The 27676-nt window shown below is 35.5% G+C and overlaps 1 protein-coding gene across 4 annotated transcripts; it reads right to left on the reverse strand.

Moving 5' to 3' along the window:
- Positions 1 to 3827: 3827 nt before the first annotated feature.
- On the reverse strand, positions 3828 to 15191 carry LOC149805208 (uncharacterized). Of its 4 annotated transcripts, none has more exons than XM_089948391.1 (2): positions 15068 to 15191; positions 3828 to 11491 (listed from the first exon to the last, which is right to left on the reverse strand). In XM_089948391.1, the coding sequence occupies exon 2, from the start codon at positions 11469 to 11471 to the stop codon at positions 10413 to 10415; it is 1059 nt and encodes a 352-aa protein (XP_089804517.1). In that variant the 5' UTR covers positions 11472 to 11491; positions 15068 to 15191; the 3' UTR covers positions 3828 to 10412. The 4 variants fall into 4 exon arrangements, with proteins under 4 accessions (XP_089804517.1, XP_089804523.1, XP_089804531.1 ...); XM_089948397.1 differs by having other exon boundaries at positions 15081 to 15167; XM_089948405.1 differs by having other exon boundaries at positions 15108 to 15146.
- Between the last annotated feature and the right edge of the window lie 12485 nt (positions 15192 to 27676).

The following is a 27676-nucleotide window of genomic DNA, read 5'->3' on the forward strand; positions in this document are numbered from 1 at the left end:
AAATATGGTCTGGCAAGCCTTATGTAGAAAAGGGGTCACGGCGAGAGTATCGCGTTATCTGTCATGGCGGACAGGATAAGGTTAGAGAAACCATGCCAATTTATTTTATGGTGTAAGGGCTTAATAAATTCAAAATAAGCCAAACTTCTTTCACAACATGATCATACTTATGTAGTTTATTTCAACACTGTTTGTTTTTCTGCCTTTAGTGATGATTTTTTTGCTCCATTACACGATATGGGATCAGTTCGTAGTCTCAACCACAACAAATCAAGTTGAGGCTACGACATCGTAGCTACGTCCTATATAAAAACTTATACATATATGACAGGTCAGTTGTAAGCAACGATACAAGCCCCTGTGAGATAAGACTATATGACAAGTCACAATAGTCGTGTAGGTAATCAACACCGATTATTTCAGTAATGAGCGTCTTTTTTTTTAATAAAGAATTTGATGGAGCATAAATTTGAGTGGCAATTATTCACTTCATTTGGATTCGTATACATCCATATTCCTTTGAAGGTGATTATTTAGACGCCACGATAGGGCAAAATCAATGTTATAGTACGAAGATATTTTTGGACGAATTGAACTTAAATGTGTGATCCAGTACAATCCTTAACGAATGTCGCTAGTTGTGATATCACAATGAAAGCTACAGATATTGATAAACAAATTCTTAATATATTCGATTGTTATGATTCCACTTGATGCACTCTTATGGCCACCTATGTAAAAGTCCATTGCAATAGATAATTTTCATCTAAAGCATTCAATAATCAGGATTTAATAGACTCTGGTTACAGAAATTAGTGTTAAATTTTAAAAGACCAATTTATATTTAATTTAAAATGAGTAAATGCGCATACATTACCCATGTGACTTGTACTATTGTAATTTCTTGTGTAATGGGATCGTGGGGGTCATCTCAAACCGATACCGATTGAGCGTTTACATTATCACATCTCTCTCTCTCTCTCGTAAAATAAAATAATCGTAGGAGGAGCTCTTGGTCTGTTTATCTATATGGTAAACACAGACCAACAGCAAACATTAATTCCAAGTTCACCTACAGTGAAAGTTCAGTGTTTTCGTGTGAAGCTGTATAGGAGTTTCAGCACTGACATGGATTGGAAGAAAGATGGCCACACACACGTACATGAACAAAGTAAATCCCATATGCAGCCAGTTTATTGACATTAAAGTATAAATGTATTTTTTTAAAAACACATATCAAGTCTTCACTACTTTTCAAGAAATTAAGTGAATTATACTTCGATCAATGAAACATACTTTAACAGAATCATGTTTAGGTTACCAGGCTAACATTTATATAAAAGTAACAGTTTTTTGTTGTTGTTGAATCAAGTACTTTGTAGGTTAAGCTGGGTTTAGAAACTTACCTCCTTGTTTATTAAACTCGGGGGCTGCCAATTTAAATGTCAAAAGGAGTGAGTGTGCTGGAATACATTGTACCCAATAAATTCAAATTTTCCAGCCATCCAACAGTTTGAAAAATTCTCAGTGATTTGTGGGGAAAAAATACCTTATTGTATCCATTATATCAGCTAAAAGGAACTAATTACTTTATTGGAAGATATTGTAAAAGTTACACAAGTATCCATACACTCTGATTCCACATTTTCTTCAAGATGTTATGTGGGCAGTATCACTTGAAGTTTTTGCACTGGAGGATTGCTTGGGTAACAATCAAATTCAGTGAAATCCAAAGTGAGATACAGGAAAATACCCACCATTAGGTAAATAGCATATCACCTTGTTTACAGTCATGCTTGGTAAAAAGCATGGCATAGCATATCACCTCGTTGACAGTCATGCTAGGTAAAAAGCATGGCATAGCATATCACCTTGTTTACAGTCATGCTAGGTAAAAAGCATGGCATAGCGTATCACCTTGTTTACAGTCATGTTAGGTAAAAAGCATGGCATAGCATATCATCTTGTTTACAGTTATGCTAGGCAAAAGCATGGCATAGCATATCACCTTGTTTACAGCCATGCTAGGTAAAAAGCATGGCATAGCATATCACCTTGTTTACAGCCATGCTAGGTAAAAAGCATGGCATAGCATATCATCTTGTTTACAGTTATGATAGGCAAAAGCATAGCATAGCATATCACCTCGTTTACAGTATGTAGCTATGGGTGGGGCCTATCCTGCAGACAATTTTCAATACTGTAAATGCATCTCTTTTCACATCCAGTAAATGTATATACAGTTTGTATATAATGGGAATCTTTAAAGTTTTCAAGTTATGAGCTACGATCTAGTTCACAATCACAGGGTCTGTGCTGGATATAGTGTATGCCTAAGTCTCCTCATGCCCTTCAAACCTATACATTATTATAGGCTCGGGATCTCAACAGTTTCCAAGTGATGACCCAAGAACAAGTCTCCTTCTACAAGGTCTTGATTGGAAGTATGTACATGTATGATTTTTTCTCATGTACTTCAACCAATGTATGATGAGGATCTCAACTGATCTTAGCTATGACTCGGGGGACAAGCCCACAACCTACTTGGGCATAACCCATTGTCTGTATTGGATTTACCAGTATGTCTCATTCCATCTCATGCCCATCATAATACCTATTGTTATTGGATGGGGATCTCAATAGTTTCCAGAGAAAGCTGAGGCAAGACCAGAGGGTGCAACCCAAAAATCCAAAATGCATATATTATCACACTGGCCTAAATGACAAATCAACTTTCAGACATCTAACTACAGACCTCTAATGTTTAGATTGTTTTGGAGAAGAAAAAATCCACCTTCTCCCCAAAACGGATCCCATGCATCCCCAAAGTCACAATTAAAATTTTAAAACCACTATATGTATCAAACGACTACCTCCAATTAAATATCACAAACTCATCAAGCCTGTCTCTTTAATGGTGTAAGAGATACAATGCATCACTAATGGTGGAATAAACAGACAGACATAATCCCCCTATAAAAGATACATGGGAATACTTAAAAAGAAACCTCATCAATCAATGCTTGAAAATGAAAAGAGCAACTCAAATTCTTTTGAAACATTTTCAATGAACTCATTGGGGGAACAAAGAACTGATCAATAAAATTCACTCGCTTCTGGTAAATGACATCATTATCACTAATGACAATGATATTGCAAATATTTTCAATGATATTTTCATCAACATTACCATAAAAATAAAGGAACCAGTAACTATGAGAAAACAACCTTAATGAATGGAAAAGGTTCTATACAAGCAAAATATCTAAGAAGGTATGTTTCTCTATACCTCCATTATCAAAAACCTTTTTTTATCAAATGTGTCATTGAACTTGATCCCAAGAAAGGTACAGGACTTGATCAGATTGGTTCATGACTCATAAAGACATATGCCCCAGCTATTTTCACATGACATTCATGATCAATTTTAGTACATGTATTGCAACCTCAGCTGTCCTTAAAATATGGAAAAAAAACTGCAAAAATAATGTCCAGTCACAGACTGAGTTCTAATGATGATGCTGGTAACTACCAACAAATCTCAATGCTACCAAGCTTGTCTAAACTGATTGGAGAACTTGTCCATGACTGCCATATTTAACCAAACACTTGTTGTTACACCCTAACCAATCTGGCTTGAGACAAAGCACTGCATGCATTTCCAGGGCTTTATTTTAAACATAAATAAAACTTACTCTACACTATGTTCCTGCTTTTTTGAACTTATTGAAGAGAGGGCCTGCTCTAACCCCACCCCTGGCCCATCAAGAGCCATTTCTTTCATGCATGTTCCAATAGCAGAAACAAAAATAAAGACAACACCGATATACACTATTAAGATCACAACATTTTATTCAGCTATTTACAAGTATAATGGACAAACATCAGACCTGCCAACCCTGACAGTCAGTCTCAGCAAGGCACTTGTTTTTTTCCATAAAACTGACCAGTTTTCAGTAAGGTGTAAAAAAATATAAAAAACTGCTATTGTAAAGCTGGAAAATGTAATTAAAAGTTTGACGCATCGATGACAAACATTATGTTCAACTGAAAAGTTTGTAAAGTACGTGTAGACTTTATTTACCACTAGTATAGTCACACAAACTCTAGATCCAAACCTTATGCAGCTCAATGGCTTGTTGCTACCTCTTAACATAATTCTTGGAAATTCTTTTCCATTTCACATGAAGACCACAGGTGTTCAATGCAAGGATGATGTTGAGAAGAAAAAACAACAACAATAATCTGAAGTAAAAAAATCATACAGAGTGACAAAAATACCTTAGATTACCCCCATGACCCATTCTGACACAGGACCCTCTCTATCATATTATATAAGAGAGAAGATACTTAACTTCCAAATACTTTGTGCCACCCATGACCCTCAATTTCCTTCTGCTATTTCCATCTTTAAAGGCATATGACCATACTATACTGCTTGTGTTACTCCCGAAAAAATTTTTCTATTCATCAAGCCATCACTGACTTTTCTGCATTGCACCAAACTGAAGTTACTGGCTCCGAAATGTGCAATTTTCGCAAATTTTTACTGCTGGCAGCCATATTGAATGTCATATCACAGCCATTTTCAGTTATGACCAACTAGACATCATAGGAAGTCATTTAGTAAAATCCACATGCCAGTATGACTAATGGTACAGAAACAGTTGAATGACGACATTTTCAAGATTGCTGCCTGGTGCCCTTACTGGCTGTCCAAGAGGACATTTTTATATTTTCCCATGACCCCACTGATGGTCAAAACCCATGGAAAGGAAAGATGCAAAGTGAAGTAATGTATGCCACATATAAAGTATCGGATTACCGAGCTACATAGGATGGGAACAATTCAAGTAAAGCTGTCAACAGTAAAGGACAAACATGCAATATGTATATACATGAATGTATGTATGTGTATATATATATATATATATATATATATATATATATATATATATATATATATATATATATATATATATATATATATATTTTACTGTCTTGCTAGAAGTAGTTACTGTGTCATTGTAGTCTCATGAACAATGCCAAATGTGATCACTACTTTGACCCTCTTGGAACACCAAATTGCAACAGATGTTCGTCTTCTGTGTTCCACTCATATGACAAATTTTAATATGAAGAGTGTATGCTTTTTACAAGTACAAATGTATGCTTTGGTACAAATCTTTCTGGTTCATGTACCATGGTACATTGTCAATGCACTAGTTTTGTTGGTATTTCTATAAATCAAAGACAAATATAATGTATACTTCAGACTTCATTTACACAGCTTGAAGTTTTGATCTGTTTCAATATCTATTGTTCTAAAACAAAAAATATACATGGACATGAAAATTTGTTTTTGAGCTGGTACTGACAAAAAAAGACAAATTTTACTTGTCTGGCACCATTATTTACTTAAATTCTCAAAATAATTAATTGATATTTTGTCAGGAAAATAATGTAAAAGTTGTGGGAAGATGACCCTAACTGCCCTTATTCACCATCACAGCAACCAATGCAACCCAAGTTATGATGCAAATTAAACAACAGTGTATCACGTCTAGTTCTGACTTGCCCACATGTAAGGATGTTTCCCAATAATTCTTCAATTAAAGGTATACAAACAAAGTTATGTGTAACTTTGACCTTGTTAGCTCTTTAATACTATCTTGTATTTTCTACAAATTTCAATATAGTTTTGCACTATACTGCAACATTGTTAAATGGATGCAAAAAGGCAATACTACTACTTGAATAAGCATCTGGTAAAAAAGTTCATGCCTGGCAGAGAGACTGTGCTCACTACATCTGCATACATTACAGGCAAGACAAAAATGATACATTATTCTGACACCAGGCCCAGTTCTAACACTAACCTCTTACTGCTGAACATCAAGCGAAGCAACTGTTAGTACCATGTTTTGTAAGTCTTTGGTATGACTTGGCCAGGGATCGAACCCATGACCTCCCATATCCAAGGCAAGCCACCGAAGCAGTCAAAAACTCAGTGTACTTTACTCAATTTCATATCACCTTCCATTTCTAAAGTGAAACAGATAATAATATATACATATCCACAAATTTATGTTTGAAAGAAAAATTAGTAAGCAGCTTTCATTTATTATATTTTCCCCTAAGAAATAACATGTAGTACTGAAATAAATCCATAAACAAATCTTTTCTGCAGCAGCTGCAAGTAGCTTCAGATGTATGCAGAAAAGTTAAGAAGACTAATTTTTTTCAAAGAGACCATCAATCACACTGGTAAACTGTAACACATCCATAGTATATTCTTGTAAAAGCTGTTTTATATGTGATAAAAGCAGGTAGTATACATATATAACTGAATAACATAATTATAATATCTAAAACATCTACTTCAGATTAGAAAAATTAATGTCTTCATCACAACAAAATGTCATGGCTACTTGAACACAGTATTCATGACAAAACGTCGGATCTCATTCCAGATGTATCCAAATAACAGGGTAGAATAAATGGATGTCCACATCAAACATGCTACACAGTATTCAATAAAAAACATGTCAGATCTCATTCCAGATGTATCCAGATAACAGGGTAGAATAAATGGATGACCTCATCAAACACGCTACACAGTATTCATGACAAAACATGTCAGATCTCATTCCCGATGTATCGAGATATCAGGGTAGAATAAATGGATGTCCACATCAAACATGCTACACAGTATTCAATAAAAAAACATGTCAGATCTCATTCCTGATGCATCCAGATATCGGGGTAAAATAAACGGATGACCTCATCAAACAAATTTTTTTCAAGGTCCAAAATCGTGCTTTTCAAGGTGCATTTTTACATTAATTTTAAAGGATTCATAAATTAAACTGTATGCAAACACAAGTTACTACTTACTATTACATCATACGAGGAACAGTTCTTGCAAATTTTTTCAAATAAAAAGATGAAGTCAAGAGTATTATCATTGATGTCATTCATTTTGCAAGGTCCCCTACAGACCCTTTATTATGGACTTAGGACTCCAAATCTTACTCCGATACAATTCTGGCCAATCAAACACTGCATTGGTAACTTTCAGGTAAGATTTCCAAGTCTAGGGTAACATTTATTACTCAAAACATTAAGTTTTATGATGTGATCCATCATTACATTGCAATATGTGAATACTGTGTTTTAAATCTAAGTACAAATTCAGTAGTAGATACCGCAGAAAAAAACATATTTACAAAATGCATTAAACAGAAGAAGAAAAAAACTTGAAAATAAAAAGAGCAAACAATGAAAATACACTCAAGCAGGGCTTTCCTTATCAGCCAGGAAACAGGTGATTTACCTGGCTACTATTAATTTACATGATACTCATAAAAAATAACTATCCCATTGAGGGAGTTCCCCAAACCCCTGCCTGCTTTGGTAACTAAACCTCCAACTTTAAATCTAATGGAAGGCCATGGTGAAGGTCAATGATGACCTGACATATTTCAACACTTCTCATTCAGTGTGATGTAAATTTTGATACATACCAAAAAAATAGGAATTTTTATCATTGTGCATGTCAGAGCACTGCAGCGTTGTCTAATAATGTTGCACAAGTCCTGAAATTTTTCCATTTAATCATTTTGGACAATTGATGAAGGTCAATTTTGTCATGAAAATTATCATTATTCTCAGCAATACATACTTCTATCGATTCTCCCAAATTAAAATATCCACCTCCAGACATAATATTGAAAAGGTACCAGTACAAAATTATTAATTTATTACAAGATTCCAATATGATTAGTCATTCCACACATGATGTGCAGTAATTTGAGATATTACACCATCATCATGTCGTAATATGTATTGTATAAAGCATTTGAATGGCCTTTTTAATTAAATTTAAACACTCAAGTAAATTTAATTTTTTATAATGAAATCATGTAATAAATCAATCATAAACTTCTGTTTTGATGTAAATTAATCTGTATATACCTTTAAACATATATGTATCATATTGGCATCTGCTTTGCTCTGGTCAAAATGTTTTTTTACTGGTTCATTAATCTTAAAGGGTTTCTATCAAACATTTTTACTGGTTGAAAGAATTAAATCTATAATATTGAGTGCAAAACATCAAATCTTTGAAATCCTGCTTGTTATTTCAAAATTAGGAGGAAAATTATCAGCCATCTCTGTACACATATTTTTCATAACCACTGAGCAACCTACAGTGTGTCTTGTCAGATGAGAGAGTCACTTGGCATATCCTTCATTGGTAGATTATTTAAGAATGTTTTATGAATTTGCACTGGGCTAAAATTTGTCTAATAAAATTACTTTCTCTTGATCTTGTATCAAATACCAGTCTTTAATGCTGCCACATTTACAAATGTCGAATCTCCTGCAAATACTGTGTCAGACAGTTAAAAAAATAAATAAAGATATGAACTCCAATACCTTCATTTACATTTTTAAAGAAAAGTTATTAACTGTATGCAGGAATCTGTCCTCATGCATGCTTTGCAAAACATCCATACCTACTTCTGTTTTTGTCTGTATATGTTCTATGCTTATGCTTTAATTAACACTTGTTAATATTTCATCAAAATTATCCTTTTGAAAGATTTTTACCTGGACCTTTGATTACACTGATTTAACAATGACATTTGTAGATTTTTTTGTATTTTAAGGGAAGACCTAATTGACTGTGATTACAAACTGTCCATCCGACCCACCTCCACCCAAAAGGGATCAACATACAAACACATGCAAAATAATGGCAATCTTTTAACTCTAAGGTGAGATGAAATAAATTCTAAGATGAAAAGATATTTTCTGACAGGAATTTTAGGTATTGGTCTTCTTAGTCAGAAGCAACCCCGCTTGAAAATGAAATGAAGGTCATGTCAAAACTGAAACATTTGGTAGAAATGAAAAATGAAAGAAAAAAATTCACAGCTTTGACTTATTAAAATTGATATGAACAGCACAGTACATGTAAAACCAAAATTGTACCTGATGATGATCATCATCATGATAATCATTATCATTATTATTGGTGGTATATATTAGATTGCTGAGTGATAGGATCATTATGAATTCACATTTTTTAAAATACAAAAACCTATAACAGATCAATGTTCAGTGAACCAATGATAACAGAACTTAGTTCCATGTCCTCTGTCTAGTGCAATCAAATAGTTCATTATTATTCTGTGAGTCAATTGATTGAAAAAAACAGAGTGCCTGTTTCACATTTACAGCAAATCCAGGTGTAAGTAAGTATGGGAGGGATCTATAAAAATACATAGCTCCATTAAGAAAGAAACTACATGGTATTTTTCATGCCCTCCAATTTTTGATACACAGCTGACCCATTGAAGTCATAGTCATTTTTTTGTGTACAAAGAAAAAATTCATACACAGAAGAAGTGTTTCCTAGTACCCTCAATTGTGCATCAGAGACCCCCCCCAAATTTTTAATTCGACCCCCAGTTGTGATGCAAAGGTTTGTATTTTACTCAATCTGACCCAGTTCTGACATCCTGGGGAATTTTGACTCACAATCTGACACCCCTATGGGAATTACTGATAGAAGTTGTTTTACAAATGAACATTTTTAATTTTTTATACAAATGAAGTCTGAAAACTAAAGATCAACATGTTTTAGAATTAATGTATATCAATATGAAAAATCTGGCAAAACAAAAAAGATCTTTACTGAAATAATTTTCCAAATCTCCTTTATTAAGTCAATTGGTTCGTGTATCCATTATTCATAATCATTCTCTACATATGAGCTGTTGTTAAAGAAATCAAAGCCCATTGCAACATATTGTATTAAGGTATGTTATAGGCCAATCGGATCCCATGCACATGAATTTAATATTGACAATCATGTAGATATTTTGGAGTCCTCAATATCAGAACCTTTATTACTTATTTTTTTTAATACAATATCTTGCCCAAAACAAAAATTAATTTTTCCAAATTATTTTTTTTCTTTCTCAACTAAGACAAATTATGAAAAAATACACTAAGACATTAAAATGTAAAAACCCTGACAGAAACCCCTGTAACATTCACATTAATAAAGATCATTAACAGTACATGGTTTCTAATCTCACAACCGTTACCATGATATTATGCTGCTATAAATGCAAACTCGAGCCTTGGAGGTCTTAAATATCTTTGAATGATGGAAGTAGTTAAAGAGTGATATCTCTGAAATAAAGAGATCTCAATACTGAACCTGTGTAAAGCTGACCTATTCTTTAAATGATATATGAATATGAGGGAATTTGAAAGATGGCTGATATTGGTGGTAAAATTTCCTTGACATATTGTGCAACAACAAATAAAAACCAACAAGGTATACTGGATTTTCCTAAAGGAAAGTTTTGCATCCTTTGCTCAAAACCAAAACACTATTGTTCATAAAACACCAGCCAGCCCTGAGCTGGACGGAGTCTTTGTGTTTCTTTGTTCTTGCTCGCTCCCAGGAAACCAGCTACAAGTCGAAGCTGATATTGCTTAAAAGTGTAAAGCTGATCATCAAGGGTCATAGGGGTAAAGGTCAAGCCAGGTGCAAGATCATCATATTCAGGCCCTCTGTTGTTGCGAACAAGCTTGCCATTCTGGTCTTTGGAGTAGGGAAACATGTCGCCCAGCCATCCTGATAGCTCAACCTGCCCTCCGGAACCTATTGGTGTTGCAGTGACAATACGGTTCCACCAACTGATGTCTGGCTTTCCTTCTTTGCTCAAAATAAATTTGTCCACGATTTTGTGTACTTTGCCAAACCACCAGTCAAGATCAGGCAGAAGCTTTGACAATGTGTCAACCCTTTCTTTGATGTTCTTGTAATCATCCAAAGTGCCAAGAAGACAAATTTCTGGAATTCCACATCCCAGTACGCATTTGTAGGAAAAATAATTCTGCATTGCCTCCATCAGGCAAGAGCGGAAAACCTGGGACTCCACTGGACCAGTTGTGCTAAAGGGCTTCGTCATCACATCAGTTATGTCACATTTTGTGTTGTGGTTTATCAATTCTGTGATTTCTTCAACAAAGTCAACCCATCCTGTTTGGTTGTGATTGGGCTCACAAATCCCTTTTGGCTTTATTCCATACTTGGTTCCTTCAACGACCAATTCTTTCTTTCCAGTATGGTTCACGAAAGTCTTTCTATTCTCTTCAGCTACCTGCTGATCAGAGAGATAAGTAGCAACACCTTGTATGATGAGAACCCAAAGATCGTCTGGTGCTAGTTCGAGCCCAAGATGCTTATTATAGGCTTCTATAACAGTTGCTACCAAACCATGTCGGCACCATGTACTTGTCAAAAGGATGAGAGGGTAGTTAGAATTACCTGTTTCATAGATAACGTTTCTTTCTTTTGCAAACTCCCCAGCAACCTTCTCTAATGTCAAGTCATCAAAAGAACAAGACCCAGGTTTGACATTTGCACATTTAAATGTTGTCATGATTGATTTGTCGATTCAAGCTGAAAAAGACATTAAAAATGTATCATTAAATGTTTTATATGAAGGTGCAATAAAATGATGGCATAAGTTCTGTATAAATACAAGTTTATCAGATAGGCACTGACATAGTTTCCCTTTTCCTGTAACCTTTGGAATTTCCAGTCCACTTATTTTTTGTACTAATTTCTCAAATACGTTTTCCATTTCATGTTAGTGAGATATCACTTGAGATGACTTGTTCCAAAAGACATTTTCCACTTTCATAAATGTTGAAAATGTAATACATGTATAACTGGTGAATCAAAAGGTTAACAGGACATGACCTTGTATCATCATCGATCAGATCTCCATTATGTTGGGATTTCTTGATTTTAATCAGATTGTATATGTCAAGACATATTGCAAGGAAGTAAATCAATGTAAATAACAAAGCAATATCCATGCATGCACCTATGTGATAAGTGTAGTATTAAATTCTTATACACTATGGCTAATATGTCACATAATATGTAAATAGATAAGTAAAGGATTACAGAACTGCCATAAGGATAATATTGGGAACTGCACACTTTCCATATTTATTGACATCAGAATAAAACTTGTTTGGCTGCTTACAATGGATCTATGAATAATACATGTACGATATATAATAATAAAAGGGAGGTCACCTCTCCCCAACACAAATCACCTATTTAAACATCAGTAATTATATCTCCAACTATACTTTGCTAAGGCTGTAATATTCACACATGTAAACAGCTTAGCTTATTTTATTATTATTCTTGTTTTATTATTTATTTTACTGTTTCCAAACCAATATTAAACTTTGTCAACATGTAAACAAACATGCATGTGGCTGTCAGTGATGCTTGAACTGCCTATTCCTATTATAAATTTTAAACCAACTAGATCTCTGCCTTTTTTTCCCTCTGACATTACTACATGGATAGATTTATTTGTTGGTCTAGTGATAATTTCATTAACAAGCATTCCAAAGTCCTGAGAGTTAAATACATAGTACTATATTGTACAGGAACTAAAGCAGTTTTTATATGCAGTTTTAGAACAGTGAATATGCTAATCTGAGTTTCCTCTGACCCTTCCCACCCCGTTTTTGATTTGGGACATTTATGTTGGTGTGTAGGTCCAGAACCAATTGAAATTGCTGACACTTTGCTAGCAAAGGTCCCAATATGTTTACCTATCAACACCCTGGTGGTTTGATCGGATATTTCTGTGCTTTGGGTCTGTGAACTTTACAGCAGCAATCCACCACATCCAATTAAAATCAAGCTGTTCAATTTTGAACATTGTTACTAAATGACATAGGCAAGGGGACTAGAATGGACTCATATATAAGCAGTTTTCTACTGCCACTCCCCATTCATGTTTGCATAAATAAATCCTATCCTTCAAATAAACCTGTTATGGCTTCTCTCAGGTACACAGTCACACTTTCGATTTTCAACTTACAAAATATCCCTTTGAAGTCTATTGACTCCACCAAAGTCGGCTGATGTACAATGCACTGCAGTTACAAGCTACTGGACAGATGGCATTATGAACTAAGGGAGACAATTCAAGAAATACACCAGAATGGCATTAATATGGCATCCCCTGCACCTTTCAGGCTTAACAGACATTCCATATTAACATAGTGCCATATTGTGTACACTATGGGCTAGCTTATTTCCATCAGACAACATAATAACGTAGTTCATCCTATTAAGTAACTGCCGGATAATTCCGTAAATTACCATTATGTTGAGAGTTTGGAATTATATCCCTTTGCGCACATGAACATAGAAATTAAACCGCTTGTTAAATCCATGTGAGAGGCAAATTTGTTGTTGTTATTCTTTTCCTTTGCTTGATTCGACACCGTCCATATCGGAAGCAGACATCTGTAATCGCGTACACACCCCTTTGCTGCAAATGGACTAGTCCTACATGTAAGACATAGCACATTTTGATTTTGTTGAGGTGCTATGTCTTACTATCCAAATAACGGCCTTGTATAGTGTGTTCCAACGTCGTTGACATCGGAATGAGTAATCAAAGTTTCAGGAACATCTCACACATTTGGCAGCCTATATCGACATTTTTCCACTAATTTATGTGTAATTAATATATTTACTGTGCTGTCTTTATCCTGGTGGAATGAAAATATGACACTAGCAAATGGATGCATTTTCACATTCCGTTGACATACATTTGAATTTGTTGCAATGCGACGGTAGTCGAGATATGCCGAAGTAAGTTCAAGTAGGTTGATGTTTGGGATATGTTTCTTGAACGAAATGAACCGTTGCTTACAGTTCCAATAGGCATACTATTTTTTTTATTCGTTTCGTTAAAAAATAATGTTTCAACTTTATCCGATTTCGGCATTCTCGGCTTTCATCCCTTCCCAGCCAACTGAAAAGTAGGCCAAAGAAACTTGAAAACGGGTCCATTTCTTTTGTGAGAATTTGAATTTATTAGAGAAAAGGCATCATAGTAAGTAAAGTCTGACTAAAACATTATAACTTTACTTTGTAGAAAAGCGTCATTATTTTAGTTGTCAGTTGTGTGAAATATTCCTGAAAATTTTACTTTCGTAACGATGTTAGTTGACATCAAAACACACTACACAGCGCCATTAGTTAGGCTGTAAGACCCTGACGCTCACAACATAAATATCAGCGTCGGGTCTTACAGGTAGGACTACAAATGGACTTGTCCTGGAACTGGAAATGTCCGTCTATTATACTGGAAACTTCTGTTAAGCATGAAATGCGCAGACGATCACTGTGTTAGGGACACTATACTAACAGTCAGGAATGAATGAATTAACTAAGTTCCTTGCCCTTTTTATCACATTAAATGTTTCCATCAATGAAATTGGTAGGAGGGTACAAACAAACGTGGATGTATAGTCAGACTATAACAGACTGGAAATGTATGTGATAAACCCCAAAACGGAACAAATACTTAATATACAACACTACATACAAGACAAACACAACCCCATCACAATTATTTCAATGTCAACAAACTAACATATAAATGATACCTTACCAGACGCAAGGATGTGAAAAATACACGTTATAATTCTCTCAAATTATGACTCCAGGTCCTTATTCAACCTGATGACAGGTTTTCATTTCCATATGAAGCAATAACTCATTTGCATCAGGCAGACCAAAATCAAGATCAGTTTAAGTACACGTAGACACAACATATATATCAGCGTCGAGGTCTTACATGTAGGACTATGCAGTAGGTGACATGATTCATTGTCCAAATTTAGCACAATGTTGATTTCAGTACAAACGCCATACGTCCTTTATCTGATCAAGTTTATTTATTGTTGTAATTTCAGGCGAAATACATACTTATTTTTTCGTATTATGAACCTGTATTTCCATGTACCCACTTTCATATTTATCTTAATACGAAAGTGAAGTACGAACTACGCAGTAGACTTGACACACATTTGTAAAGAACGCCTTCTTGTATATAAAAATTAGCTGGCAACCACAAAGACCGTAGCACTAATATTATATTATCTTACAATACTAAAGCAAAGATCATTAAAATATAATTCTAGCTACCGTCGATATATACTTTTCTGCGGCAAATTGTATAACGTACCACCATGTCGGCCAATTTTGCGCAAAATGACGTCATTTCTGTAAACATTGGATCACGTGAATTTTGTTAGTCTGGTTCCCTGACCCTCTCCATTTTAATGCCCTTGGTAACAAAGATTGACGGAGTGGACACAGGTCAGGGAACCAGACTATCATGTTGGGTCTAATTCCACTTTGTATCGATAAACAATAATGGGACAGAAAACAAAAATAGAAAAACTAACCAAAGAATCGAACTTTAATGCTATTATGATACAGGAAACCCACAATGGAATCAAAATTGAACTGAAGTATCTTTCAGAAGAATAGCTTAGTTCAATAGTCATTTGTAACGACTATACAAACAACGATACAAGAGGGGTAGCTACGATAAATAAAATTAACGGGGAATTGATGAGGGAGTTTTTTATATTTAAAAAAATGAAGATTACTACGTATAAAAATACAAAACTAGCATTTAATTAACATATATAGCCCGGCAAATTCTGGAAACAAACAATTATTTATTGAAAATCCATAAATATACTTGCAAAATTATTAAATGAAGAATTGAAGATTGGGTGTGGGATTTAAATTGGATTGGAGACGAAATAGAATATCTGAATTAACACCTAACGATAAGGTTTTTAAAACAGATATGGTAACTTTAATTTTTTTTATTTAAAAAAATCATAAATTACATAATATATGCAGAAAACTGAATTTATTACGGAGTGAATATACCTACCAGTATAAACAAGGGCAAGCCAGTACAATAGACCGTTTTTAACATACATATATAAATGCGGAAATAAATGATCTTAAATTATCAGATCATAAACTGGTTATATTGAATTACCAATTTAGGACAGACTCAAATGGGGACCAGGATCACACTAACGAAGAGAAAATCACCAGGGAAACACGGACTCACCGTGGAGTTCTATCAGAAATTCCACGGAGTTAACGCCGGTCCTAAATGCACTCTATAATAATCTTAAGAAAATGTCAGAATCAACGACAGAACGACTGATAACTACAAAGGGAAAGGAGATATAAAAATTGGAGACATATATCCCTTCTCAATATAGATTAAAAATTTTAAAGCAAGATTTAAATTAATCGGGTTGGGGTAGGCTAGGAAAAATAATAAACGTAAATCTGTCTTGCGGGGGAAAAGGGAGGGACATGCATAGTAACAGTCTGAATATAAGAACAATAATAGATTTTAGAAATGAAACAGGAACGAAAGATGCCATGGTACTTTTCGACCAGGAAAAAAGCTTCTGACAGGTTATAGTCTGACTAAACATCCCCGTTTGCTTGTACCCCCCGACCGTTTTCAATAACGAAAACGTTTATTTGATACAAAGCGTACAGAACTAAGTCAATTCAATCATTGATTTAAAATTTCAAAACCGAGTGAACTAAAATGTTACTAACTTGGCATCCCTTGTACCATTCAAGCTTAACGGACTTTACATAATAACAGGCGTCATACTGCGTACACTATGGGCTAGTTTATTTCTATCGGAGGCCATAATGACGTAGTTGATCGTAATCGGTAACTGCCGGATAATTCCGTAAATTACCATTACGTTGAGAGTTTGCAATCATATTCCTTTGCACACATGAACATTGAAATTAAACCACTTGCTAAATCCACGGAAAGGCAACTTTGTTGTCGTAATTCTTTTCATTTGCTTCATTCGACATTGTCAATATCGGAAGCAGACGACATACTGTATGTACACATGAAATCATGCCAACACCCCTTTTCTGGAAATGGACTTGTCCAAAAACTAGAAATGGATCTTGAGCATTTCCGTCTATTATATTGAAAACTTCCGTTAAGCGTGAAACGCGCAGAGGTTGACGGTGTTAGGGACATCTACTCATATTCAGGTTAGAATTTTTAAATCAATAAATGAATTGACTAAGTTCCTTGCACTTTTGATCACATTAAATGTTTCCATTATTTAAATCGATAGGGGTGGTGGTTTACAAACAAACGAGGATGTATAGTCAAACTAACACAACTACATACAAAAAGTATTGAGAAATTCGCTTTCGGGGCAAACTTTCTAAAGTGGACTGAAATCCTTTATACTAGAATAAGTTTGTGTATACAGGTAAATGGGAAATGCACGAAATAATTTGACATACAAAGATTGATGAGGCAAGGCTGCAGTGGTCAATGCAATTATACATAATATCAATTGAAGTTCTAACTTTATAAGCATGCACAATCCTTTAAACATTTATTGAAAGAATTATAAAATTTCGGTAAAGCATCGGGATAAAAAATAAACCATGACAAGGTCAAATTTCTAAGAACAAGCAACTGGCGCGATAACTATTGGAACCAGCCTGGAAATGGGAACCTAAAATAGTATATAAGGGTTTATCTGACCAGGATTGGCTAAAAATGTAAGTTATGTTTTAGGAAAAATAATTTTTGAAAGCTTATTCAGTTATAAGTGAAAAAAAAATAGATACATTGTTTTATTGACTTAATTTCAGTCCTTTACCAGTCTTGAGTTTGAAACACTCATTACTAGAATTAGCACCTGCCTCTTTGGTGCGGAATTGAAAGCATGTATTTCATACACATGCAGGTCCAGAAAATGCCTCGGCTCATATCCTTTCCTCTACAAAGAAGCTGACATCCAGGTTTGATTTATACTGATAAATATAGGTTTGACCATGAGCACTCAGAAATGTTAAGTTATTGAATATCTAATATCATGGTATTTGCATAGGTTACTATAGGAACTGAATTAGTACCGTGAGTATAACTTTCTGGACTTCAAAATGTAAACTGGAGACAACAGAAAATGTTGATAACTTAATTTTTACAGGCTGTTTTCCTTGTGCATGTTGCAAATGCAAACCACTTCACCATAAACTTGTCGCTCTCAGAAGTACGTAACATTTTAGAGCGCCCCAAAAATAATCTTCTCATTTAAATCTTCAGAAATTAACAACATCTATTCATCGACATTTGCGCTACAAAACTATCACGAAATTGTGGAATATAAAAGTAATGGAAATCAGTTTAAAGAATGCTAGTTCGCGGTTTGAAGAGGAAACCTGGTTCGACAGCGAGGGCACCAGGAGAAAATAAATCCAAGTCCGGTCGTACCATTCAAGCCTTACCCGCCTGTCAACTGGTAGTTAACGAGAGAGAGAGAGAGAGAGAGAGAGAGAGAGAGAGAGAGAGGGGGGGGGGTATAAACTTACCGCAGAAACCCAGGTGACGATCGGGGTAAGCTTATGCAGGAGTATGGAGCGGAGGCTAGGACCAGTGGTGTTTTCTGGTACGGACATGCATTTCAAATAGAAGTTCATTCCTCTGTCCACATCTTTCTTCTCTAAGTCAAGTGTACTTTATATCTGTACATAATGCACCGATCTCCACATCTAGTCTTTGATCCTGTGGGGAGTCCAGGGCCGACTAGAGGGGGAGGCAACTTGGGACATATACCCAGGGCTCGGGCCAAACTACACTTTTTTATTTTATAAAATAAAAATTTTGTTTGAACAAGAAATAGGAGAGGCCCGGATTTTTCTTACCCTAGGACCTGTGATCTCTCTCTACGGCCCTGGGTGTATTAAGTTCCAATGCATGTAAAAGAATAAAAATCGAAAATGGGACTTTATTGACCTTGAACTACAGCTAAAATCCACGCGGGAAATAAATCAAACATTGCAAAGAGTTTCGGGTGAAATTGTTATAAAAGGAGATCGCTTGCTTCGTGGTATAGAAAAACATCACTACGTCCATTAGTTCTATTTACACCTTGACTTCGGCATTCCTCAGGCGTGGCAAAACGTTTTGGTCAGGAATTCTGAGATTTTTAGTTTGTATCACTCTTTCATTCGGGTATTTGGTAGAAGGTAACTACAACTGGGTGGGCTATTTACGATATACAGTAGGCCTACCGTTTGAAGAAAACTCAATATCCTACCACATCTTGGGGGCTGATTGATGTGGGACTCTGGGTCTTGCATTTTGCCAAAAATTGCAAGCACTCGCCTACATCCAAATGGCAGATCCACCTGCCCTCGTCAAATCGTTAAAGGGATGCTCGTTTGACCACACTACTAAAACATATAGGCTGTCATAGAGGGTCTTGCATATTTTATCCGAAATGTAGATTCAGGCATGCCTGCTGAGAGTGCAGTGGACCAGACGCTGCATTTAGTTGCAAACAAAGTAAACCATCCTTTCAGTTATCAAGTTCATGTATATGCTTTGGGGGAAAATATTTAATCTTTAAATCCAAGGCGCCTGCTTAATATCCATCCCCAAAATGGTTTCAAATGAATTTATGGTTTCACTTACGGTTCCCCGCTGCACCACAATTTCAGGATTCTACAAATTTAAGCAAAGTTGCTTAGGAGGCACCCAAGGTTTTACAACAGAAATATTCAGAAAGAAACCGACACAGGGAGGGTTGTTGGACCTTAGCCTTTACCCTTTTTTCCCATCTTCGAGACACTCACCAATGAGCTTAGTGCCAGAAAAAAGATGAGGAGTTTTGAGTTACACATCACATTTCTTGTCCTAAGAATGAATCTCTGAATGATTACATAGACCCTGACATATGCTCTGTAATGTACTCTGGATGATGCAGTCAAAGTCATTCAGAATTTAAGTCCAGGGGCTCTGCTTGCCAACTCTGAAATTAAATCACCCTTTTGGCGTTAATCAATCTGCCCTGGGGATTTTGATCTGATAAAGATAAATGGCAAATATTACCTTGATAAACATCTCCTTTTGGGAGCATTTTTTGAAACTTTTGCACATGTTTTGTTACGACTATATGGTTTTAAACTAATATAAAGAAGCAAAACCAACACGCTGTGTAAAACAATTTAATTCTATAAGTTATAAAATGAAAAATTAAGAGGAGTTGACAGTACTATGAATTAAATCCAAATTAATCCTGACAGTTCTATCACAAGTCCAAAAGAGTTGAGTGTTCCGAATGAATTTCTGGATTTGAATGTGCTGAAGTGCCGACATTTTTTTATGTATTCACAATGTCATTGTCCAGAACGCCTTTGAAGAAAGCCACGATAACCCAAAAATATTATTTTAATCCCAAGTCAATGAGCACTTTGTAATTCCAAGAATAATCCAAACAAATTATTCCTCTCAGATTATATCTAAATGAAACAGTCAATATATCTGCAGACTGGTTTTAAAACAAGAATATAGGAAACAGGAATAAATCAGTTGTCGACTTATTCGTTCTTATAAAAAGAAACTATGGGTCTATTTGAGTACTCGATCTTTGACAAGTGAAAAAATGAAGCTATATTCCTAAACTGTAGAGAGAAATAATACGAAAGTCAACAACTTTCACACCGAGGTTAATCTTAGGTATGGACGAGATCAGTGCATAATGATGGGACACCTTGCAACTGATTGGCCGAGCGTATTACATCTCTAAATGTAGTGACTTTATTTTTCTTCCATTTTAAATAAAACTCTGTAAATGGGTTTATCTCGTCAAAATCTTGGATGACTTCGACTATGAGCAAGAGACTGTGCATAACAATTAAGAAATTTGCTTTAGAACAAACTATTATCACGATTTAGACAAATAAGTGCGATCAGCATGATGTAAAGTTGGTGATGTAGTTTACCTAAGTTGTATTCTTACAATACTACATGAGCCTGTTTAGTCAAATGGTCAATTATTATATTATGTATGCAAGATGAGCAATATATGAAACGCTTGGGCTTCTTGTTTTGCGTGTAATGATTGTATTATGCGTGTTTTGGACCAATAATGATTGATGATGACAATTATAAGCATCAAAATTGTTATTCTTCTGGTCGAAGTTGGTATCATATTGATAAGAACCATCCATCACTTTAAAAAAAGACAAATTAAGCTTCTAAAAGTAGACTGTTTCTTGGGTATAGGCAAAACGTTATTGAAATGTAGACTGCCAGGTCAAAGATCAGGGTCACAGAAGGTAATATCTAGTCTTTGCTATTCCCACGATAAGTTATGTCTTGTGGCGCATGTACAGCTACCGATATGACCCCGTCTTTATTTAGGCACAGTAATTAAAGTTCTCCATCATCTACCATCAGCTGTTTATGAAGGTATGCAGCGTGGAGTAAGGAAGAAACCTATAAATTTTGCGGTCAAAGGTCAAGGTTATTGTGACTACACGAGTCACTTTTGGGAGATATGAATATAAACATTTTAAGGTGATTTTTGCAACATCGCACTACAAAAACATTTCCTTTCGTTTGCATGGGTATGGTAAATTTGTTTAAGGCAATACAACTAATTGTCTTGTCTGAAATTAGATGCAGCTTACACAAATATATGCTACTTCAAATGTGAGAAATTTTAAACATGATGTAAATGAGGCCTAAGTATTGTCGAACCTTCCTTAAAGGTCACTTCCATTAAGCAATCACCTTTTTTCAACAGTTACATTTTTATAAGTATTTTGCAGCATTCAAAAGTAACCAAATGTTATCAGAGGTTACTTGGTTCCCCAGATATGACTCCTTATGACAGGTGTTTGACGGTATCAATCTATTAGGACATAATACACAAACAAAGCCAGTACGGGGATCAAATACGTTTTTATACCAGGCGCGTAGTTGCCTATACACAAATACATAGCTGCGTACGAAAAATTTTAACCAGAAAAAAATAAAACGCTTCGGTGGCCTAGTGGTTAGAGCGTCCGCCTTGGATGCGGAAGGTCGCTGGTTCGAATCTGGGCTGAGTCATACCAAAGAACTTTTTAAAAAAAATGGTACTGACAGCTCCCTCGCTAGGCGCTCAGCTTTAAGATGTTAGTGTTAGGACTGGTCGGCCTGGTGTCAAGATAATGTGACTGGGTGAGATATGATGCTATATGTCTGCGGCATGATGCCCCAATGCTAGACATCACTATAAACTGTCGCGCTACAGACATCGTAGTAATATGACTGAAAATTGTTAAAGCTACGTTAAAAATTTAAATCACACAAACACATACACACACACACCAGAAAAAAAAACAATGCATTTCAAGCCAATTATTTTAATGATTTGTTAGTATTGCAACAAAAAATATTGATATGACAAAAAATCAATCCACGATTTCATGACCAGTGTTTACGTTGAATATAAGCAACCACTTTGTTGTTTGCTACGCGACGATGGGAATACCTACGTCATTCTATATTTGCACGACTTTTAATGCAGCTGATGAAAACCACACCAGTTTTGTCCATGGTATATATCTATTTATGACATAAAACTAACCCAAACAACGTTTATTAAAATAAATGATATCAAATTTCCCAGGTGCAAGTCCGTCATGTGAACAACAAGGTTTGGTTTAAATATATGACTCGTGAGTTAAGTTTTGGAATTTATTGTGGTTGAGAAAATTATTCGTGCATTCGACTAAATTCTACTTACACTTGATATACTCTCGTGAAACAAACCCATGAGTATTAATTTTAGTTCATAACATTCCGTCATTAAGGTTCTTCGTAATAGTAATAAGCAAAATATTTCGGCTTTTCTTACAATATTGACTAGGAACAAAATGTGCCACAAGTTCGCTACTGACCAGCACCTACACTTACTTACCAACACTTCCGCTTACCCACTAGCACCTACACCTACTAATAGATGTGTAAAGGTAAGTACGTTGGTTAACTAGAAACAAAGTCCGTATAATCAAACTAATACTGAACACTCCTATAATCCGACAACCTCATACAGCCCGTGTAAACAAAGAAATGAAACAACCGTACAACCCCATCACAAAAGAAAGGGGTAAGCTGCTTACTCTGACATAAAAAATACATTCACACTCAAATAGTATCACACTTTAAAGAGCCAAAATAACGAGGAGGAATACAATTTGCACAGAAGATAAACTAACAGATGTCATATTTAGATAAGTACGTAACACGATTAAAACAGAAAGTCTTTGACAAGATTTGAGTAGTATACCTGTTCATTCTAGGTGGGCCTGAAAAAGACTTTTGGTGGTTAACAACTAAATTTTTAACACTGGCGACACTATTTGATTCTTCATCATCACAAGCTTCCTCTCACTGTCCGTACACTATCACTTTCCTCAAACACCCTTGGCTTTCCAAATACTCTTATTTTCCATCAGGCATTATCTGTGATGCTTTTGATCGCCTACATTGACATGACGTACGCCGAGTAGTGAGAATTAAAACAACAACAACAAAAAACAAACTGGAAATAATGGTGGACTATTTTAGGATGGATGGCACAATGAGTCAGCACATCTCTTTATATAAATACTAGGTCAGTATGGAAACTGAATTTGAGTCTCCGCCAGTCAGAAGGCCTTTCACATAGTTCAAGGATGTAGTGGGATTTTTTATCCACTGATCGGAATGCAGGAGGTTTGTGACATCCCTTTCTGTGTGTTGGGGAGAGAGATAATCCTAGTCAGATCACACTTGAATTGTCGGCCGACATTTCCAGGAATAAACCTGAAGCAAAGCGTAGACGGCGACGATGACAATCATGTTCTGTGTCACCCAAAATTTTCCGACGATGTTATTAATGGTGGAAAGAAAATTGTTCGCAGAAGTTCAACCCAGCCATTGTGATTCATTTCCAACAACATCATACTCGTCTTCACGAAGACAGTCAAGATCGTCCATGAAAGTGTGTCCGAAGATTTGTTTCACATTTAAGCTATTTACAAAAGAACATACAGAAAATTTAGAATTTCCGCTTACATAGTCAAATTCAAGGAGTTCAAGTTCTATGTTCCTGCAGTGAAAGCTGGTGGATTTATTATCAACTTATTTTAGACACTGTTGGATTAGTTGAAACGAAAGCGTCAAGCTGAATATCAAGATCGGTTGCGACTTTCTATCACTCACGACAGTTTGAAATCTCCTGCCTAGATCTAATTTAGTACATCTGCTTCATTAACCTCTTTCAAAATCTCAACAAAAACAATTCAACACGTTCAAAAATCGAACGAAGGTGCCATGATAAGTTGCCTATTTAGGAGTGCTAGACAAGTTGTTTCTTTCAATGCTGAAGACGGTATTGTGTGTTTTATTATTAGTGGCTTTGTTGCTGACATGTTTGACTCTAGGTGTGAACAAAATATCTAGATGAATAAGAGGTTAGTAATTGATCTAACTTTTGGAGCTCCAGCTATCATTAGCATAAAAATGAGTACTCGTTTATTTCATGGTCGATATTGTTTTCTGATGTTTCTAAAGTGACACACGTCTCTTGAACGCCGAGTATCGGAGTATCATCATAGTCCGTCTTCTATAATCCGTCTTTACATAATCTTTAATCACTTTGTTCCTTTTTATCCTTTGCTATTTCTTGGCATACTGCCACAAAGTGATTTTCAGGCTTTGGGATACATGTCTTTACTGCCTTAGTTCTATTCAAGACGGATCGGGAGAGATGATCGGTTTTTCATAAATTTCTTCGTAACGCTTAAGAACAAAAGGTTAAAAAAATTCAGAAAATGAACCTTAAAGGAGACTAGAAATCAAAATTTTCCTTTTACGTATGTAATTCTCTACAGATTTTAATTCGACTGCAATGTTTATAAATGAAATATCGTAAGCGGGTAGTGATTATATTGCGTGGAAGATACCAAGATTCCGTAAATTGCCGAGTTTTTCCGAGTTTTAATGAGACGAAAGATCACGTGGTACCGTGACGCTATACTAGCGAGTCCTCGAATACAAACATAAACATTGGCGAGCGAGGCAGACAGGAGACCACATTTGGGTTGCACATTCAAAAGTTGAATCTGCAGTCTGATATAATAGTTTATGTACTGTACTGATAAGTACTAAAAGAAATTTGTTAGGCACAGGCCCCGGGCTGGTGACTTAAATAAACTAAAGTCCTGAATGAAATTCCACAAGCCCGGACAGTTCATACCTGTCAACTCTCAAGCCGGGAGAAAAACCTCCCGATTTTGGGGGTATTTCCTCATCTACATCCCGATCTCGTAATATCTCTCAATTTTGCGCAGCGAAGTCCCGATTATTATATTATGTCTGTCAATTTTCATTTGTCAGAAGAAAAAACCCAACCCCAAACCATTTTTAAATATAACGTATGCAATCCACAGTCTAAACTGCCACACTGCTGACATCGTAGCGATATGACTGAAAAATTGTTAAAGCTACGTTAAAAATTCAAATCACACGCACACACGTCTAAACCCGGCACTGGACGAAATAATTAATATCATACAACAGTTTTTTTCTCTTTTTTTTTTCTTCTTCAGTAAATAGAACGTGAAGATTAAACATTATTCAAGTAAATTTCAGATTTTTTAAACAACTACAACAGTACTATAGTAAAAGAAATAATTAAAAGAATAAAATTGTCACCAATTAGCTTAAATGATTACGTTGAAATTTTCTCTGCAAACAAAATCGCATCTCTATTTCCGCCAAAGAAACTCGGCCAGTTAACACCTGACATTCCTCTACCGTATATGAAAAGTTTAATTACAATGATTAAATTACAAGGAATAAAACAAAATATACCATGCAGTATATGTGGCCCTAAAGAACTAATTCTGAATAAATATTTTAATCAGCAAACAGTGTTACATGCATTAAGACTTAAACCTAAGAAAATAAGGTGGGGCATAAAACTTGAGAAAAACAGTTGCCAGATGTACGGTAACTTGTGACTGCAGATTTGAACTGTTAAAATGAAGTCCATGGCATCGTAAGTAACAACAAAATAGGCATCGTTTATTTGGTAATCAATTGCTGGTGCTTATACGTACACACACTGTCGAACATGGTGTCTTGGAAGTATGTCCGAAGGGCAGTCCTTTTCACAAGATCAATGTAAGGATAAGGATTCTGTTCATTAGTCACACAGGCTTTATTGTTTGCGTACTTAAATCAAAACTTTAGCTATTTTGCAATTTAGCCAGAACTGACCAGAGTATGCAAAAGGGGCTTGTCATGGGGGAATAATAAGGCGTATGACAGCGAGAAAAGGTACGTCAAATGGGCGGTCGCACATTGGGGCAATGGGGGGGGGGGGTCAATAGTCCCTCCCCCGTTCTATTGTCAGACAGTTAATGTGAAACTTTGACCTTTTTTTTTTAATCGCTCCTTTTTAAACTGCCCAAGGAATAGTTTTATATCAGTTCCAATTAATACAGATTACCGTTTATGCATACTACACGTATACAATGCATTTTTTTTTAAATTTAATTTTTATAAGATTACTGAAAATTGTGTTTTCTTGAAACACGACAGGTTTAGAATCTTATTTTTAGCAAAGCTTCGATTTGATTAAAATCACATCTAAATTTCACCTACGACAGTGGTGATTTGATTTAGATTGTGCCGTGTTAAGGCATGTATGTCAACATCTTGAAAATACATTTACTCATTTCACCAGCGCGATCAAAGTTTCCTCAGGCAAACACTTTTTGTTTCAACAAGCCTGACGGGCACCTCACTTTGAATACAGGATGGGCCGGAACTAAAACCAGAAGGGGCCCAGGGTGTCGGGCTATCAGATTTGTTTTTAGCACTGCTGTTTTAGATAAAAGATATGTGGATTGATTGTTGCATTTTGTGGTCACTTACTCGTCCTTCTGCCCATTTTCGTAACTCGCACGTTTAACGCTTTTCCCAGGATTTAAAATGTTCAAAGGTATGTCTGGAACAGCGCCAACTTTTAGTCTAGGCCTAGCATTTGCGTATCTTTGAGCTGCTATTTTTTCATGATCCCTCTCGTAACATTCCTTTGAGAAATGTAACGTGCACATAGTGCTGTATGGTGTTGCTTTGAAATCGACTCGTTTGTAATAATGTACCCATTCTTTCATGATGCCTTTATCTTTCGGAAAAGAAAAAAAAAATATGTTCAGAGGCTTTTCTTAATGTTCTATTACACCCGTAAGCAACGCAAAACGGTATTGTCTTTTACTCTGGCAACTCCCACTTGGGTTGCTGGAGTCGCTACTATGACGTCACATCCCGAAAGTAACCGAATAGGCGCGGAAATTTTGCATACGAGGTCACGGAAATTCAGCTCCTAGAAGATAGGCCAATATTTAAATATTGGCATTACAGTCGCAGATGATACTTCAGAATAAGGTTTTCTGCTATAGTACTTTTATTATTATTCTATATTTCCATTGGTTTCTGGTCTCCTTTAAACATATAGCAAATTATATATGAAGTTTGCGCGAATTTCATTTTTGCATGTTGGTCCCCTAGTTTTTGGATTATACTAATCATCACGAATAACAGTCCAATTTAACTTTTTAATATTTATATATCTCTTTTCATTTCGTTTGCTATGTCATTTATTACAATGTTATGATAATACATACAACTTAGTCAATTTATTACGTCTGTTATATGTACCATTGTGTTGTTTATCTGTGATTTCTTCTTGTGTTCTTCCTTTTTTCTTTCTGGTTTTGTTTAGTCCAATTTAAGATTTGATTATTGTATGTGTTACTGGAATTTTATCATTATGTTATGGTCCGATTGGTAACGTCGCTGTTAGAAAGTTCGTAGTTCATTTAGCTTTATGA

Source organism: Sinohyriopsis cumingii, chromosome 2 (assembly GCF_028554795.1).
Source record: "Sinohyriopsis cumingii isolate HCF-2022 chromosome 2, ASM2855479v2, whole genome shotgun sequence".
Classification (NCBI taxonomy): Eukaryota; Metazoa; Mollusca; class Bivalvia; order Unionida; family Unionidae; genus Sinohyriopsis; species Sinohyriopsis cumingii.